Genomic DNA, 19,878 nt, shown 5'->3' on the forward strand with positions numbered 1-19,878 from the left:
TATGGAAATTTGATATAAATTTCAATTCCTACAAATTACACAATTAATAATTGTTTTCCTAAATAAAATTGTGAAATTCAGAAAAAGAAACTTATATTTGAGAACCTAAATAGGGACTGCAGGGATAAAGGTAAAGTGCATAGTCCTTGGTTGTATTATGCTTGTGTATTAAGTTTCAAAACTGGCATGACTCACGTGAGCAAGCGTAAAAGCTAATTATTTTAATTAGACAATTCTGATTTGATTAATTATTTACTAGACTGAAACAATATAAATCCTATACCATCTGCAAGTGTCTTAAAGAAAAATCAAAAGAGAGCAAAAAAATCGTATTTGTCTGCATAATTGCTTGCAAATGTGGTAACATTTTATTGGAGGCTAAATACAGATAATAATTTCAGCGGTCAAAAACAATTTAACAAATGAAAGACCTGTTAAAGATTGATTCTTAGCTTGGTAATTAAAGGTTAGGAAGACAAAAATAAACAGTAGAGAAACAAGGTTATGATTAGACCTTTGAAAAGCATGATAGGCCTAAGAGGGAAGACAAGTTTGCCCTATATTTAAGACTGAATCCATTACTTCATTCAACTTGGCTTCATCCTTAGAGTGAAAATAAATGTCAATGAATAATATATAAGACACAATGATGAAAATAAGCCATATGGCAGAATATGAGTTTGTAAGAATTGTGTTGAAGACATGAATAACTTTATTAGTGCTGTGATTAATGGGTAAATCAGGATAAACCTCAGCCACAACCACAACCACAGCTGAGCTTTACCACCACCACCCACTGAAAAGGACAGACTACGGAGTCTAAACTGATGATTTACAAAGTAGTTTTGGACTTAACAGTATTAAGACCAATTTATAATGCACATGTATGCAATATGCTATTCCGAGTAGTTTACAATTGCATATTTCTTTAGAAGATTTACAATATCATTTTAATTCACACTGATTTGTTGAAAGGATACACAATAAATATACAATCCACTAGCCTAGGTATTTTTTATTTGCTATATGTTAGACATTTTCTCCACATTTTGAGTAAAAATTTAATGATAAAGTAAAAGTTTTGTATATTGCTTGGTGACTGTAAATTACCAAACAAATGTAAATTGTTATCTATGAAATGTCTTCTCTACTAACACAGCGCAGGAACATTCTTGAGTGTGTCTAAGAATCCTGAAGTGTTTTCCTGTTGATTAGTATCATAAACAACCTCCATTAGTTTTTGTTTGTCACATCTAGAAAAGATGTTTACATTATGTTTCAGTGAAATCAGAATGATTAGGTGATCAAATTCACTGAAAACAGCTTTTGAATGAGCAGGTGTGATGTAAAATTATATTAGTTTTCAGTTGTTATTTCATATTTTTGTCTTCTGTGATGTGGTGCTGCCAAACAAGTTTTCCTTTGTATTTTAAGTACAAGATGTGCTGATATCATTGTTCAACATATTCATCTCTTTCATAACGGCTGCTAAAAGCATCAAAGCATACTGGGCTGATGGTTGCAGCTGACTATACTCAAAATAAAGTGATGGGCTTTCTGGTTCTACTTAAGACATAATGTTTAGCCTCGGGTTATTTAGTTGTTGGCTTCAAATTTATTCAGAGACTCAAATTTAAATACAAGATGAAGTAGCTGCCAGAAAACAATCCTGAAACACAAATGAGTAACAATATCCCATAGCAATCATATAATTATATATATGTATCTGAAAAAGACACACACACACACACACACATGCACCCAAACCCACCCACACACAGACACACACACACACACACACACACACACACACACCAGGTTTCCTTTTTCTACAACACGCTGTTTGAGCAGACCAAAACAGATTCCCAAAATGTGTTGTATCACAGAAAAAAAAGCTAAACATATCACACCTGCAACCTCTGAGGACTGAACGACTGTAACCCTGGAACGACTGTAATCAGACAGCTATTTTACAACCCATTAACATGAATTGCCCTTTGCAATTTTTTTTTTTTTAGTTAAGTCTGCCCTGATGCTGCACTGGAGTCAGTCTGAATAAGTAGCAGCTGTACATGACAAGGCAAAGAAAACATGCTCCATAGCACCCTTATGTGAGTTTCCTTCCTAAGGATCATGAACTGCTCCAAAGTAAATATTACAATCTTTCTTAAGCTGATCATGTGCTAAACAGGAAGTCACAGCTAATCAAGTCTTGTCTAACAAAATGCAAACAGACATCCAATGTATTCATAAACTCCTTTTAAGCATAATATAATATAATATAATATAATATAATATAATATAATATAATATAATGCTGAAAAAATACAGAAGCAAAATCATGTATACCTCTGATGTGCATTGTCTAATTTAGATAATAGTGAGTAAAATGGCTTTTCAGTTTTAAATACTTGAGACACGTGTCAAATTATCCTCATGTAATTTATGTCCAAGTTAGCAGGATTTGAGCCGTATGCATGGTAAACTCTCAAGTTTCCCTCTTCCTACGCTGGTGCAAACTTTGCAACTGTGTTATTCTAAGAACTCTCATCCATGACACCTGTCAGGAGACATTTTGCTGTTGTTGGCCTCATCGCTGGAAGCTTCTCCAAGACAAATATTATTCCCCGACCACTTGGCAGGACTCTACCGTTTCCCTGTACCATTTTAGCCAGGGGGGTCAAGACGATTATGACAAGAAGCTGTAAAATGAATGGGATGCTGTAGGCTATCCAAGAAAATGACCCCAAAAAAAAAGAGAGAAGACATTTTAACTCTCACAACATAAGCTGGCCACTGTTATCTACAGCAGCACTCCAACATCATGTTTCCAAGGCAGGATCAAAGTGGATGTATTACACCCTTTAGAGAAGTAAGATAAATGTTCAGGGAAAGCTCTTATCAAAGGCCCGGCTGTTTTAAGATTCTGATTAAAGTCCAGCAGTCCTTTTTTCATACTCCCAGAGGAAATAGGTGTACAAATATTACACTGTTTGCATTGGCCTGATAAATTTAGTAAGAATCTCCCTCCAGATTGCCCATGAGACCCAAAAGCAGTTGTTCTGATGCATTATGGGGAGGAGGGTTCAGTGTTTTCTCTGCACTTTCTGAACCAATGTCAAATACATCAGTGGCAAAACTAAATATTCAACACTACTGGACAAAATACTAAGCTGTAAGTATGTTGATCCTACTTTTAGCTATAAAGCTGTACCTATTTAATCAAATCGGTCTAATATGGTGTTTTTCTCATTGTTTTCAATAAGAAATGCTGAATAAACTACAATAAGTATTTTGACAGTGTAAGGGGGGAAAAGGGGAATCTATTATCCTATGCACACAGCAGTGTCATCTCTGCTGAATGAGCACCACAGAGTGACGGCGGTCAGAATATGTTTATTTTAGCACGCCTGTCAGTCTCCTGCAAAAGATTACAGGTCTTCCGCTGTCTGAAGAAGATGAACAGATTTGGGTTTGTCAGGGAGCAAAGACATGGAATGCATGGCGATATCAACATTGCCAGATGGCGGCTGGAAGTAGGAAGTTGATAGGTGAAATTCAAGAGGGCAATGGTGACATTTTCACTCTTGGGATATAGGAGCTAAGAAAGACTTGCATAACACCATAGGTTTTGTGAATGACGGATGAACCTCAAAATATTATTAAGGAAGGAGGAAAAAAATTACAATAAGTAAATGTAATTAAAGGAATAGTCCACTAAAATGTAAATTCTTTTATCATTTACTACCCCTCATGTAGTTTTGTGTCATTCTTTCGACTTCTATATTAATTCTAATCTCTATTGTGGCAAAGACAAAACACAATTCCCCAGAACATCCTCTATGCACAAGTACAAAACATTACTCATGGTCTCCTGGTTTCATTGTTTATTTCATTTTAGATAATACATAATTTATATAAGCATATAATAATATAATAATATATACTGTAAGCATTTTTATTGCGATTACTTCATGGCTACATTATAACTTACTTATATATGTGAAGATCTGGCTGATGAATTTCAATGTATCCAAATTCCATGTTCCTCAGGAAGTATTAGGTTAAATATGTGCATTTAATACCCATTCAGTATTCTGGCAGGTGTAACAACTCTTTTTCAAGCCAAGATGGCAATCCATCTGTGCACCTCCTATTATATAGTACAACAAAATGAAAATATGAGAAGAATTTGACTTGCCAAGTGTTTTGAAACAGTAAGTGTTACAATAAACCAAATTCATTGGTGCGCACATGTACTATGCCAATGATTCATTGGGAGGCTGTCGCACATTGTTCCTAATACCTCTTAAGGAAAAATCTCTGCAAAGATGGAATTCCTCGAGCTTGTCAAAAAGGCAAAGATGTAATAACATTAGCATATGGTTAGAGAAGGAGAGCGAGAAAGAGAGAGAATGAGGGGGCTTTGTGGGTGAAATGGTGTGCAGTATTTGCTCAGGTGGAATAATACACATTCAAGCATTATGTATAGAAAAAACAAAAAGGATTCCAAAGAATGTGCTTTGTGAGCTTGTGAGCCTTCTCGAGCATAATTACATTTCCCAGTTGGATGGTCCATGACAGAGGTCCATGCAAAACCCCGGCCACACGTCTGCAGTCACTGGGATGTGCTTGAATGCTTAAAGTTCTCAAGATGAAATAATTGATCGCTACAGGACAAGTATTCTCACCCAAGTAATTCCACACATCATCTATAATGTATTTATTGCTTAGACATCTTCAGCTGCTGAAACAATGTCCAGCTTATGTTGAGCTCATTCTTGACGTGAGCACTCTACAGCATAGGTTATAAAGCTGGGAAAGGAAAAAGAAGGCCTTGATGGAGCAGGTGTACATTCCTCAGAAAGAAGAGCCAAGAACCCTTCAGCGCAAAGAGGTTAACTGGTTCCTTACAAGTAAGAGAGCACATGTCATGTGTCATGCTGAAAAATGATGTCTGTGGATAGGAGTATCAGGAATAACAACATCACGATGTCGGAAAGTGGACTAGACAGAATTCCATTGCTGCGGCTGATAAACAAGTGCAAGGAGAGAACGTGAAAAGGAATGTGTTGGAAATGGTGGAAATAACTTTTGAGTATAGCATGAGTATCCCATTATGCTTCTAAACACTTAAGGTGTCTTCTGATTCATGGCGGAAGTATCAGATCAAGCTGTCATATGTTAGAAATCACAGTAAAACAGCAAGATACCACAATTCATTTAAACCTGTGAAGTAGAACCAGAGAAATCATGTTAAAGGAATAGTTCACCCAAAAATTATGGTTTACCCACCCTCATGTTGGTCCAAACCTGTATGACTTTTTTTTCTTCTGTGGAACACAGAAGATAATAATAATTAAAAAAAAAAACCTCAGTACAAGGAAAGTCAGTGGGGTCCAATGTTGTTTTGGGAACATTTTATAAACGTGTATTATTTTTGGGTGAACTTTCACTGAATCTGTATAGAAACATGCATTGTTATCCAAGCCAAGACACTAAATGTGTTTACCAAAAACTCCTCCACAATGTTATTCAACATTTATTACAGTCTACAACCTTGAGTCTTTATGGAGAATGCAGAAAGCAGATGAACAAAACCCAGAGACTTTAGAAATTAGATTAAGTGTATCCCATTTCATCTCCTCTAAAAATCTTCCAGCACATATTTGAGAAGATGGTCAAGCCCTTGCAGCTGTTCATTAGAGAGGCAGGCAACAGGAAACCATTTAGGATGGGTTCTTCCAGCCATGTTAGCAGGAAAAACATCATGCCACTTGTATTTTGGCAACATACCTTGATCTCTTCTCTATAGATTAAACACATGTCCAGATATTAATCGTATTAGCTATTCTGAGTATAATGGTGTGTAAAAATACTGTGTCAATTCACAAAATGAAGGACCCTTAACAAAATACGAAGCATATCTAAATTCATTTTACAAAAAGACTTCTTTGTCTATTCTATGAATGAGTCCAAACTTAGTGGGGTCAGATACCCCAAACCTCAACCCTTTGAAAGTCTTTGTGGGGCTTTCAAGGGGAGGTCACATGATAGCTCTGCATGACTGTTTTCTAAGGGACCTCCACCTTTGGTCAAGTGCTTTGAAACCAACATGCTATTGTTATTTTACTGGCCATGACAAGGACAAAGGGATGACTGGCCGGGACACACACTCTCACTGTAATGGTATATGGCTGGGAAATTCACTCATTTCTATGCTTCTTAATGTGATCTTTGAACTGCATGGCCGACCACAGTGTATTCTATACATGAACTTATCAATACACAACTTGCTGGGTCTGTGGACAAAAGACAAGAACTTGCTTTGTATAAGAAAAACGCAAAAAAAAAAAAAATTCACTCAGGTTTTTAATAATAATCAGCAGGAGAACGTCTATATATAAATAACGTCTGTTTATAAACAGACCTGGGTAATGCAAGCAATGTTTGCTTGAGACAACAAAATCTGTTCAACTCAAATAAAGTGCACTGAAGATATGACGGCATTTTTGGTTTGTGGAGTTAAAGATTCATTTATTTTGTTCCAATGTGCCCTTTCTAGCTCAATTTAAATGGTCCTGTGGAATGATAAATATATGGAAATATAAATATTTTACGTAATCTCTCAAAAAAGATAATAAAATAACGTTTAAATCATGTAGAATCCGGTACAGTATGTCACACAATAGGAAGTGTCAACAAACTACACACAGATTTGGGGACACTAAGGTTTTTATTTCCACATTACAGACACATTAGAGTGAAATGTGAGCATTTTGTGAGCATCTACAACAGTATTTTCAGACCTACTGATAATAAACCTGAACATATAAAGAATTTCATCTTTACGACTTACTTGGCAACTGTGGTTTGACTAGCATGTGCAACATTTCTTCTGCATAAATAAATGCATGAGGGAGAATACCACCAACCACCACACATTAATTTATTATGTGACTGTTTATTCACATATCACCTCAAAAACATGTTCACACAATGGTAACAATATGACCGAGGTTGCAGATACTGTTCTTAGAACCACCCACGATGCACTTGGATGAATGAATTCCATCATGAAATTCATACTCTAGAGAATGAATAGTACAAAAATCAAGTCCACTGGCTTTGAAATTGAAGAGGGCATGAATGCTGACATCATTGTATCACTGGGGTAAGAGCAAAAACAAATAGCAGTAGGGTGGGGCGGGGTTAGGGGTTAGAGCACCTTCAGTTTCAAATGTGTACCACCCAACAATGGAGCTCCTCAGGCATCCAGCACAGGTGTGACCTGGATTTGATAAAAAAAACTCAACTTCTTACCCAGAGTAAATAATGCCAAAGCTGTCCAGGTGCACCTTTTGTTTATGTGACTTTTGGCAACAGGGCAACTTTCGCAACACCAAGGAGGAAAAAAGTACAATGTATGCTAAGCTGAGTGCTTTATGAGCTCAGCTGATTGAAGGGATAACACTAACCAGAGGACTCAAGAATGCCTTGCCTGGATGGTACTGATAAGAACTTAAATGACACTAGCATTTGTTTTGCCCCTGTTACCGACCAAATCTGAGCCCATGATTAAGTTACTTGCACCTTTTTTTGCCACATCAGCAGATTAAAAGTTGGAACATTTATTGCACGCTGTGCTTAAACAACTGACACATGCAAGCCAAACAAAACTTACTGTACAGTCATTACGATATAATGGTTTCCTATCTATAAATGTATATTTATTTTTATATATTGCCATTAATTTGTTAGGCATGAAATTAGTTGCAGTAGCCAAATGTACTAGGCTGATCTGATAGAAATTACAAATATTTGAATATAAAATAATTGTTTTAAATACTTAGGGAGCAAAACTGTCTGGTTTGCTCCTTGGAGGTCCAGAAAAAATCTAATTAAATGACTACGTCAAAGATAATCTAAGTTTTCCTTGTGTTCAAAATGTTCACCACTTTAGTGTTAAAGTTCAGAGTCCACCCAAGCTTGTTTCCAATCACAGTTGTGCATTATTTATATCATCTATACTGCAAATTAGACATAATTTTTTTTTATTATGACTTGGGAAGCCAGAAAAAAAATCAACATAATTCTGTAAATAAATTATGCAAATAACTGATAATACCTAAACATAATTTGAAACAATTATGTTAACATGAAACATGTTATTTTCATGTAGGAAAATAACAGTAAAACAGTCCTGATGTAAACTCGATGAAGATTATGAACGGTTCTTATTCATTTCCAAAGCACAACCTTTTGAGTAATTGAGGATCTGACAGCATAACATTGCTTGATCCGGAACAGTACATTTTCACTAATATTTAATGAATGCAAGAAAGAGTTTTTCTGCACTAAAGGGACAACTTGAACTCTTTATATCAGCCTCAATTATACTAGGTTATGACTCTGAATTGGGGCTTTCAAATAGCACTGTTTACAAAGTCAACAATTAGTGGGAAAGTCTGTCAGCAGTCACTGGCTCAGCTTGCCGTGTGCTCCTCATTTGATCGTAAACACACACATCCCACTGGGGTTAGTACAAGAGGGTCAGGTAAAACACTTGTTTTCTATCTGGTTGTGACAGGGTGAGTGCAGAAAAACATTTCGTTTCCTAGCTGGCCAGAACAAATATGAGTATAGTTTACATTCCACTTTCATTTATTTCTCTGGTCTTGAGTTGCACTGACACAGATTTATTAGAGTTCTGCAATGCTTCCACCATTTGACCCATGAAGCAGTTATAATAAACTATTTCTCCTGTGTAGGAGGTAAAAACCCCAAACAAGATCCTTTTTATCCCAGATTTATTAAGAATTCAGAACACAAGGCCATGACACATGGTGTTCAGATGTCTGTCTTGGATATTGTGATAAGGCTCTTAATCAAACTGTTATAGCACATAGACCATGTACAATTATCATTTAGTTGAATTACGGGCATGACTTTTTTTGTTTTAAATTGTAGTCCTTCCTGGTCTCATCAATTCAACAGCATGATTTCATTTCAAATTTACGGAGAACAAAATCTGGATTTCAGTCAAAAACAAATGGACTTTGTTATTGTTTCATTGTACATTAATAATATAACTGCTTGGATGAGGAAGAAAAACCTCAACAATTTTGACCTGCAGCAATAAAAACTTGCAGACTTGGATTAGGATTTTTCCTGTTTGCAACTATGTACAAATGTGATGATTGACCAATTGAAATGTTTAAAAATGATTGAACAAGAGCAACAAATCAAAGCTAATGACCAAGTACATTTAAATCAATACATCCTACTAAAGCATCTGGACTTTGTTCACAAACTGCAAGCTTGTCATGTTGTTCTTTAGTATACAGTGTGCAGTACAGCAGTAGACTAGATTTTCACCAGCATCTCCAGATTTGTACCTCTTCAAATTTGCTGGATTTCAAACATTAGTAATGAAAGTAGCTCAAGACAAACTGTGCGTGATTGTAAGGAGCTCTGCAGTCTACAAACACAGCAGGTACACACATGCTTGCAAGTGGTGAAAGGATATATAAAATCACGCAAGATGACCGTGGTAACAGACAAACTAAAATAAATAAATAAATAATTAAATTCAGTCAGTGAAATGTAATTGTTATAAGCCAATAAAGTCCATGGAAATTGCTATTGGATAAAGTGAACTGCTAGAGTATGTTATTTACTGAAGTCTGGTAAAAGTTAGTCCACTTGAAAAAACAGGGAATTATTTATTATACCTACTATATTGTTTCTTCCTAATGAATAGATAAAAACCATTCTCTCTGCCTATTCCCAGACTATACTCAAATGTTTTATTCATTTAAATAGCCTTGTAAAAACTAGAACAAATGAAATTGTTTGGAGAAATACAAGAGCCCAAATGCAAGGGGCCCGACCAGTGGCTCCTACTGTTTATGGTGCGTCTTCTCTGAGAAAGAAGGCTGAGGTGGCAATAAAGCAAGGTACGTGAGAGAAGGGGGTTACCTTTCTGACTTTGACACAGTGTGGATTGTGTTCCCGTCCTAATGGAATTGCAGAAATATTCTGGGGGAATCCCATTACGTAGCAAAAGGAGTGCTGTAATAATGTACTCACAGTCATTGCCCCACTGCGGTTAGCCTCCTCCCGCTCCGCCAGGGCTCTCAGGAAGTTATCTTTGAGTTCCTTTCCTGTACTTGCCAGCTTCCTGGAAAAGACAACATTTAAACAGTTTGAAATGTCTCTTTTAAAAATCTCTCTTGCCTAAATATTCTCAGTTTAGTTCATTCTCATAGGCAAACCCTGATGCTTACTTTTTGAAACTGATGCATTTTCATAGACCCAAAAAAATTAAGTGATTAAATACAATTCTTTCAGAAATCCACTGTATACAGAGTTCTACAATCTGACACAAGAATATTTGTTTTCAAGAAATGCATCCAAATCCTGCTCTCATTTAAATTACAACTGAACTGTAAAATACACCAAACATCTACAAGCACTGTAACAGTGATACAGATTATAAAAATATCCAGAATACTGAGTTACATTAAAATTTGTAAAATAAGCTGTCGGAAAAATGTAAATAGTCTCAAGGAGTGATATCCGACAAAATGATATCTTCATAAAAGAAATGATACTGCCTCCACTCTAAAACTGTTGGTAATTAATCACAGTGGGAATTGCTATTGAATAAATCCTCTCTTGAATTATAATCTCTGTCATTTCACTAAGGTTTTTTCTCTCTCTCTCTCTGTGTGCTATTTGGCCTTTTTCCATGAAAGCAAAGATTTGGAAAACTCCAGCCTGTACACCTGACATAACACTCATTGGCATTCATCTCTCAGACGTTTCACAGTGCAGTACCAGCAATAGCGCCTTGTCATCCACCCCAAATTTGCTCAACATTCATAATGTCTGGACTATACCCGCAGAATCATCTGCCTGCCAATAAACAAGTATTTGAGAACTTCAGGTTCGTAGGGAGCAAAAACAGGTGAAAAGAGCAGCAGAGATTACCTTCTCCTCACATCACAAAAAAATTGAACAAACTGCCTCATTCAACCTATCAAACTTGATCTGTTCCCTAGAAAAAATGTTAAATATTAAAAGAACAGTTCACACAAAAATGAAACTCACCCTCATTCATTTTTTTTTTTTATCAGTGGATCACAAAAAGATGTATCAAGCACAATGTTAAGACGGCTCTTTTCCATTCAATAAAAGTCGATGGCTGTCAATGTCCTGATAGGTCAAATTGTACCTTAAAAAAGTTCATCAAGCTTTTACATTTTTAGTTTATGTAAGTACATTTTGAAGAATACTCTTAGTAAACTGCTAGTTGAATAATTTTACACTGCAAGTATGCTTGTGAGTTTTTATTAACATCATAAATATAGTTTAGGATTTATATATATATATATATATATATATATATATATATATATATATAATTTTTGCAATATATATATAATTTTTGCAATGTGTGTCTTTTAGTTAGGAGTAGCGTAAACACACAAATCTCATACGCATGAACAGGTGACCTGTAATTATGCCTATTTGTTATCAGTCAATGAGAAACAACTGTGAAATCAAAAAAGTTATGCACCTGTATTGGCTTGAAGACATAATATTGCTAATAAGACACCGCACCCCACCTATGCTGCTATATTCGGGTTACGGGGGGCAGGTGGGGGGGCTTTTACAAACAGGCTTGCTGCTCAGAAAGGATTTAACAGACCATGATGCACTTGGGGCCCTGCTCTGTTTATTCTGGATGATGAAAAGAAACTGGGGGGAAAAGCTCTAAGTAAATGGAACACACACATGACATTTATTTTGGTCAACTACTCGGCTGCCTGTAGTTCAGAAACGTGCAGCCGGATGCCAGGCACTGTAATACTCGCATGAGAGGCCTTTGTTACAGTTCCTCAGTGAATGCGGGACAGAGGCTATAATGCTGTCAAAGCTGATCTAGGGCTCGTGCCAAGTACCATATACATAATATACATATGTTCATACATTTCAGTAGGCCAAGATTTTTAAAAATCCTTTCTTTGTATTGGTCTTAAGTTATATTCTAATTTTCTGAGATACTGAATTTGGGATTTTCCTTAGTTGTCAGTTATAATAATCAAAATTAAAAGAAATAAACATTTGAAATATATCAGCCTGTGTGTAATGAATGAATATAATATACAAGTTTCACTTTTTGAATGGAATTAGTGAAATAAACCAACTTTTTGATGATATTCAAATTATATGACCAGCACCTGTATATCTACAATCTACTTCTATGCTCAAACAATGAAAAAAAAAAGGATTAGTTATATTTGTTTGCTCTTTCAACAAATTCACACAAACAAATCTGTACATAGATTCCTACAGGTGCGACATGAAATGTAGCCTGAACATGTCAAACCACCAAAACTTGATCAGATACGTGACCACCCAACTAAGTCTGGTATCAATAAGCAGAAGTGTTAAAAAATATGACCAGCCTGTTTGAGTACATCTCAGGTATAACTTCATTCATCTATTTAAAGAAAGCAATCTACAGGGACTTCCAAGTATTTTTTTTTATTTTTGCGCACCCATTACTCAACACATTTGGATGACGTTACCTAGCAAGTATATGCTAACATGTCACTGTGCATCAACAATCAGGGCTGTGTTGAATTAGGAAGACAATGGTTGAAATAGAAGTGCCATGAGCAAGTATAATTATAATGCAAACAGAATGATCCGTCAGTGATAGACGGCGATATGAGAGTAACTGTGTGTGTTCTTATCATTATGTAAGATGTAATGAGAAGAAATTTGGAACACTTCAGGGTGGAACTCAAGCCAAACTGATCTCATTCACTTCACTGCAGACTAATGTCCTAGCACAAGTATTTTAGATTACACTCTTAAGAATAAAGGTGCTTAAAAGGTTCTTCACAACGATGCTGTAGAAGAACCATTATTGGATCCAAAAAAGAACCGCTCTTTCAAGAACCATCTCTTTCTTACCTTTTTATAATCTGAAGAACCCTCCTTCACCACAAAGAAACTTTTGTGAAACAGAAAGGTTCTTCAGATGTTAAAGGTTGTTTATGGAACCATTTAGACAAAAAGGTACTTCTATGGCGACGTGAAGCACCTTTATTTTTTGGGTATAATGCAACTTTGGCATGAAATAATCTACAAAGCATTCTAAAACTGACCGTGTTTCCATCATTACATGAATTTAAGCTACTTTTAACAAGCTGTGTGTTTTACCCTTTGGTGAATTGTTGTTGTGATCTTTGATTTGTGTTTTGTATTATGACATACACTTGTATATACCTTGTTATTTGTTGCTGCTTTCTTGGCCAGGTCACTCTTGCAAAATAGATTTTAAACTCAATGAGTTATTTTAACCTGGTTAAATAAAGAAATGAAAGAAATGATTTTTTTAAAAGTGTAGTCCTGCATCGTTTAACGGACGACTGTAAAATGGACGGTTAAATTTTACAGCAACACATATGCCCGAAAGTTTGACTAGTCCATCATCTAAAGTCTTATCCTATCATTGTTTCATGCATTTACACAGAAAATGGGAAATGTTTCCTTTGCAACCAACCAAGATAAGTACTAAAATTACGAAACCTAAAGCAGAAATGAAAAATTTATATATACAATAAATAAAAAATAGAACAATGACAACTGCATAATTGCAGTAAGCAGTACGTCTTCATTTCCCAAATGCTAGCAAACTATTCTAGAATTCACAATGGGTTTCCATTAATTTAGTTCTTATGATGAAAAGATACTCACAGCTGTGTACTATTTGGATTCAATACGAGTGTCAAACAGATGTGTCTCAATAACATTTTTACATAGCTAATTGGAAAGTACAGATTTATTCATTTGCCAGATGCTACATAAAAAAACATAAAAAGTTTCTAAGGAAACATAAATTATGTATAGCTAAATTTACCAACCCGGATTCCTTACATCCGGCATACTTTAATATTCACAAATTTATGGTAGTGGCATGCGTGGTAAGGACAGAGGAGGAGCTTGTATCTCAGCATCTAATTGTGTTTTCTTAATCTGCACAAGGTTGTCAGAACAGATTTATGCGCAAAGTAAAATAAAATTATAAAAAATAGCATGAAGTATTACTGCAAAGTCAAAATACAAGATAACATGTGTCTACTGAGCATAGATGGACTGCCAGAAATGAGGTTTTGGGGTAGAATGGTTTCTTTTGGCTTCAGCCGCCTAGACACAGAGTCGCAAAGAAACCAAGCCCCCATTTTTATTGGACTATGATGAATGGCCCTTAGAGAACCTTAGAGAACCTAAAGCCTAAGTGCCCTTGAAATATGGTGTTGATGCACACAGAGGGTTTGGCTATTTACATTCAATTTAAGGGTGTTTCGGACATAAGGCATGACACTCAGCTGATCAGCATCAATTTAAAGACAGAGGGCACAATGTGTGTTTGCGAATTGGTGTGAGAAAGGTAAATTCATTGTGGTGCGTTTGCACTTCTGTACATTTCTGAAGCATTAAAAAAGTTCTGTATATACAAATATTATGTATGTAAAGCTTTCTTAGTCTATGTTTACACGACAGCGGTGTAGTCAAAAATGGAACCGTTTTTCCCTTGCGTTTTTAAAAAGTTTCATGTATACACGACAACGTTTTCAAAACGATTTGCATTTACACATCTGTGAAAACAGCCAAAAGCGCTGTCAATCATATGCCAGGCCAGTAGTTTGCACTGTCACCTTGTTAGAAAATAGTACCTGTAGGGAAGTGACGATTATATGATGTATATGATGCGTCTCTGCTGTTGGTTGTAATATTGGTGAAGTAAATCCACACTTTGCTGAAGGAGCATTAGCAAACTCTTGAGCAGCAACAACAGTACCATGTAATCCACCATTGTTGTGTATGTTTGTTCACACATGCCTTTAAAATCAAAATGTACTGCGCATGTCTATATACCTAACACGTACTATGCAGCACGTGCAAGACGTCACCATTTTCAAAGATTCCCATATTGGGTGTTTATGTAAAACTTTGAAACCCGTTTTCAAAAATATGTGTTTTCAGTCCCCAAAAACGCAGTTGTCGAGTAAACGAACAGTCAAAACACATAAAACGTTTCCTGTTTTTGGCTGAAAACGTTGGCCAATTGGTAAATGGCCCCTTAGATTGTGTGTGTTGATGAATACATGTAAGTTGGTCAACTTCAATTCATGACCACAAAAGAGGGGAATCAAATGGACTAGACTTGCGCCCACAGAAGCAATTAATCACAGTGAAGGATAATAAAAGAGATTCTTTCCCAAAATGGAGTACAGATGGCCTTTATTCTTGATATATAGCCCCTGAGTGTAACTGTGTCAATAACTAGGTTAAGCAGAAGAAAAGCACACATAACAACTTTATCATCACTGTGAAATAGTCCAAAAACAATGAAATGACAAGAGAATCTCTAAGCCTTGACAAGTTTTTAATATCACAAATCTGCTGAATAGAGAGATTCAGTTCATAACTGTAAATTGAAAGGTTCCTAGTGTAGGCTGACTCCAAAAATGTACATTACAGTTTTATAATGGAATCCAACCCCCATCATGAAATTTATTAGCCCCGTCAAATGTCCTTAGCTCAAACGTATGGTATTCCAGATGTTTTGAGTTTCAAAACCAAAAAATAAAAAAATACATGTTGTTTTCACATGTAGTGAAGAGATGTATGTTTCATAGAATGATTTATTAAGACAACTGTGCTGACTTTCCTTTTCCTTACTTTCCATTAGTAGCGCTGGTCAAAAATAAAGACAAAGACAAGCATAAAGAAGCCTTTTCCCACACTCGCATTGCAATAATGTGGTGCAGGTTGTCTTTGTTTTCACCCCCTCCGTGTTCAAATAAACTCCAATATGAAGGAGGAATGTAGCCTCTGTTGCTGATGCCCACAATGGAACTCTTAGAGGAATTGCATAGCGGTGAAAGTGCAGGAGCAGCATATATTTGAGAGCTGGGAACCCACTTCATCTTCGGTGTGAGCGAGGGACCGCTGCTGGATCATGGGGGCCGAGGCCCCAATGTAAACACAGGTGTTGAAGAGGCAAGTAAAAGGGATAACCCCAATCCAGTAGCTAGGGAAACAGCAAAAGTCACGCTTGGAGAGTGAAAACTACCACCATAAACCATGCCAAATGGAACATTCCCCATCAGTCTGACATGACTCTTTATTAGGTCTAATTTGAGAGAATTAATGTGGCCTCTGCCTTCACACAGCAATTGCTGTAGCTAGTGATCAGGTGCACCAAGACATGAAACTTGGGTATTTCTGAATAATTTGGACTCTGTTTGTCATTTATCTTCTTACATGTTGCAGAGTTTTTCTTGGTAAAGTTCTGAATTAATGTGCTTTAATGAGATCTTTAGTTGAGGAAAAACGCTAGGTGAATTTACAATAAATCACTTGTTTTTCCCCTCACATTTTTATTTATTTATTTTCACCATAAAAGCTTTCAATGTTTAACCTTGACATTTTTTTTATGAACAACACTTTACTTTGCATGTCTTGGAGAGATTGATTCAACCATGGCCACTGCAGTTCGTTCTTGGTCGTGCTTTTCAGTTTCTCTCTCGCTCTTGTATGAAAGCACAAGATAAACTAGAAAATTAGAAATTAGAAACTAAATTGTTGAATATGGCAGCAAGATATTTGCCCGCCCTTCAGCTAACTGCATCAATTTCCTTTATTTCAGTGTTCTATCAATAAAAAAAAAGAATGTGCTTACCATGCTCATACACTATTAAAGACCTCTGGGACTATGGCCGGCCAGAAAAATAAGACGTTTTTTTTATCAACCACAGGACACAAAGTATTCTCAATTGCGCTCTCTCAGCTATGCACTGACCAACACTACGAATAATGATTTATCTCCTAGCTGCTCTCAAGTTCAATTTTACTATCTGTTTGTACAGCTGTAAGGAGAGGCAGGCTTTAACGCTTAAAATATAATGAAAGAAATTCAATATGAACATTGCCATGAGCTCTAACTTCTGGCCATCCCATGCTAAATAAATCTGATCTGTGCTGATTCCTAATTATAATCAAATGGCTGAAGTGTTGTCAAATAATTGTGATCATTACTGATGGAATGTCATCGAAAAACCTCACATTTTACAAACTGGCCAAATTAACCTCAAAAAGGATCCCTGACAATGATTAAAACATCGCTAAGAACAACAGATGTGTTGAGAATTCAGTCCTTCAGTTGCTTCAAATCTTTCTCAAAAAAAAAGAAAAAAGAAACATTAATTCATACTGGCCTGGCAGCTTTCAATAGTACAGTGATTTCTAAAATTCAGCAGGTACAGTTCGTGAAATATTTTTCCTGAGGGCACATGGAGAAAAAGAATCTTATGGAAAATATTATTTTGGGCTGTTAAACGTCAAGGGAAATTCCACCCAGCATGACAATTTACTTAACTCATTTTTTAAAGAAATTCAGTGTCACCTCTGATTATATTGAGTCAAACGTATCAGTTACACATACAGTACTGCATTTTACAGATTGTTAACCACTGATGTTTGTGGTAAATGAAACATGCAGAATCATTAAATTATACTGAGGATATTTTTAATATGATTGGTGTCCTGTCAAAATGTTACATTTTAACCTGTGCTGTCAAGACACAGTCTAAACATTCAACAATACATTGATTCATTTGATTAGTTGTAAACTCCTCATATGAATTTTATGGATTAATCTTTTGACCTGAAGCTGAACTGGTTTACTTAAGTAAAGTCCATTTTCTTATTAACATTAGCATAATGTTAGTAAAATATATCCTTTGCATGCAACTTTGATGTACAAAACGTAGGAAAAGGTATTTAAATGATATTTAAATATGCCTGTGCTGCATGAAATGAGTTGTTTCATCTCACTTTGACATTCAGCAGGATTCCTCCATCACAAGCACTGTGGTCCATTAGATTAATCTGCTTTGCACATGTTAGGCTTGTGGTTCTAACCTCATCAGTCTGCAAGACCTTCTAATCATACAGCAAGCTAAAGTGGCTATTAACCACAGGCAGACTAAGAAAACATAAGGACTCTATCTTACAAAATGTTCTGACCAGTGGAATTGAGCTTTTCTTACTTGCGTCTTTTGTTGCATTGCTTAACTGTCCAGTCTTTGATAGTTTCACATCTTTATCAAATGTTAAAGCTGTACTGTAGAAAATAATTAAATTTGATGTTATTTTTACAAATACTTTTTAATGCACCTTCATTTGGCTTTCAGAATAATGCAGAAGAGTCATTTCTCATCCACTCCCATCTCGTTCCACCACTAATTTGGTAAATCCTCTACACATTAAAAGGTAGTCCTGTTCAGTGTCTCTGCACTGACAAAGCTATTAACATGCGTTCATCATAATACCTCCAGGTCACTGCATAATCCATCATATACATCCGACATTTGTGAGGAGGCCAAACTACAAAGCAGATGATTGTCTAGTATCTTTATGGCGAAAGGCTACATAATGTGAAAAACACTTCCACCTCTGCACTGGGATACTGGAAGCCACATCATCAAACATCACAGGCCTTAGAGCCTTAGGTAAAGGGCAAAAGGTGAACTCATACGTACCTCTGCAAAGTCACTAACTACTGTAACAGCTCATAATGAATGCGTTTTTCAAAGAAGACCAGAGCCTGAGCTGCAAATACGCTTTCTCGACTGAAAATGCCAGAGGTGGAAAGAGTACAAACATATTCTATTAAAATAAAAGTACCATTACATTAATGAAATTTTACTTAAGTACAGGTAAAAGTACCAATCTAAAAATCTACGCAAGTAAAAAGTAGCTCATTTAAATTTTACTCAGGGTAAAAATTACTTAGTTACATCTTAACAGTGTGAGGGAGGCAAAAATGGGATAGGTTAAGGATGTCAAACTCAGTTCCTGGAGGGCCGCAGTGCTACGCAGTTTAAATATAACCCTAATTAAACACATCTGATCCAGCTAATCTAATCATGTAGGCTTATTTGAAAACTACATGGTATGTGCGTTGGAGCAGAGTTAGAACTAAACTCTGCAGGGCTGCGGTCCTCCAGGAACTGACTTTGCCGAATAAATCTGGCTGTGTCTACATTATTATATTATCTTTAAATAAATTTTTTAATGATTATTATTTTAAATTATTGTCCCTGGATCAGTAGGTTACTCAAGTAATAAAGTAGCGCTGGTACCGGACATATTTTAAATATCAATTCTGATTTAAAATATGCAATCTAATCCTGTATACATGAAATAAACCTGCTCCTGAGTTTACGGACCAACTCAGCAACTCTGGGATGAGCTTCGAAGAAACCAACCAATCCAAGATCATGCCGAATCGTCAACAATCAAATCCAACTGAGTCAGCGATGTACGTAGAACGGGCCACAGGGCACTCTGTAGGAGTGTTTTGTTTGGTTCTTGGCAAAATACAGATAATGCCAAATCGCACATCGTTAAAACAAAAATTACGATACTATCGCAGACGATATATATCGCACACCCTACACCACCATCTTTTTGGCTAGTTTGTGCAAAACCTTTTGCTAAACTGTCAAAGCTTCATTTTAACCACCAAAGCAACAATGCAAGTATTTATCTTAAAGTTTCCTATACATGCTTGCAAAGGGATGATATAGAGATTTTTTAAGCTAGTTTGGTCTACCTAGTCAAACACAGCTTACACTGCATAATAAAGCATAAATATGGCCAAGGATTCACTTCATTTCCCTCGAGTTCAACTTCAGCAGAATATGATGGGGTTTCATTTTCAGCTGGGTCTGCACCATAATGCCTGTCTTGTCCTTCTGCATCTTTCTTGTGATTTTTAGCCAGTTT

General features: G+C 36.1%; 1 protein-coding gene across 1 annotated transcript in view; it reads right to left on the reverse strand.

The window, feature by feature from the left end:
- The window catches only part of cfap299 (cilia and flagella associated protein 299), a 51,326-nt gene that overhangs the window by 21,653 nt on the left and 9,795 nt on the right, over positions 1-19,878 (reverse strand). The window contains exon 3 of the mRNA XM_059549170.1: positions 10,093-10,183. Coding sequence (XP_059405153.1) covers positions 10,093-10,183 — 91 coding nt within the window. The remainder of the gene's footprint in view (positions 1-10,092; positions 10,184-19,878) is intronic.

Source organism: Carassius carassius, chromosome 5 (genome assembly GCF_963082965.1).
Source record: "Carassius carassius chromosome 5, fCarCar2.1, whole genome shotgun sequence".
NCBI lineage: Eukaryota > Metazoa > Chordata > Actinopteri > Cypriniformes > Cyprinidae > Carassius > Carassius carassius.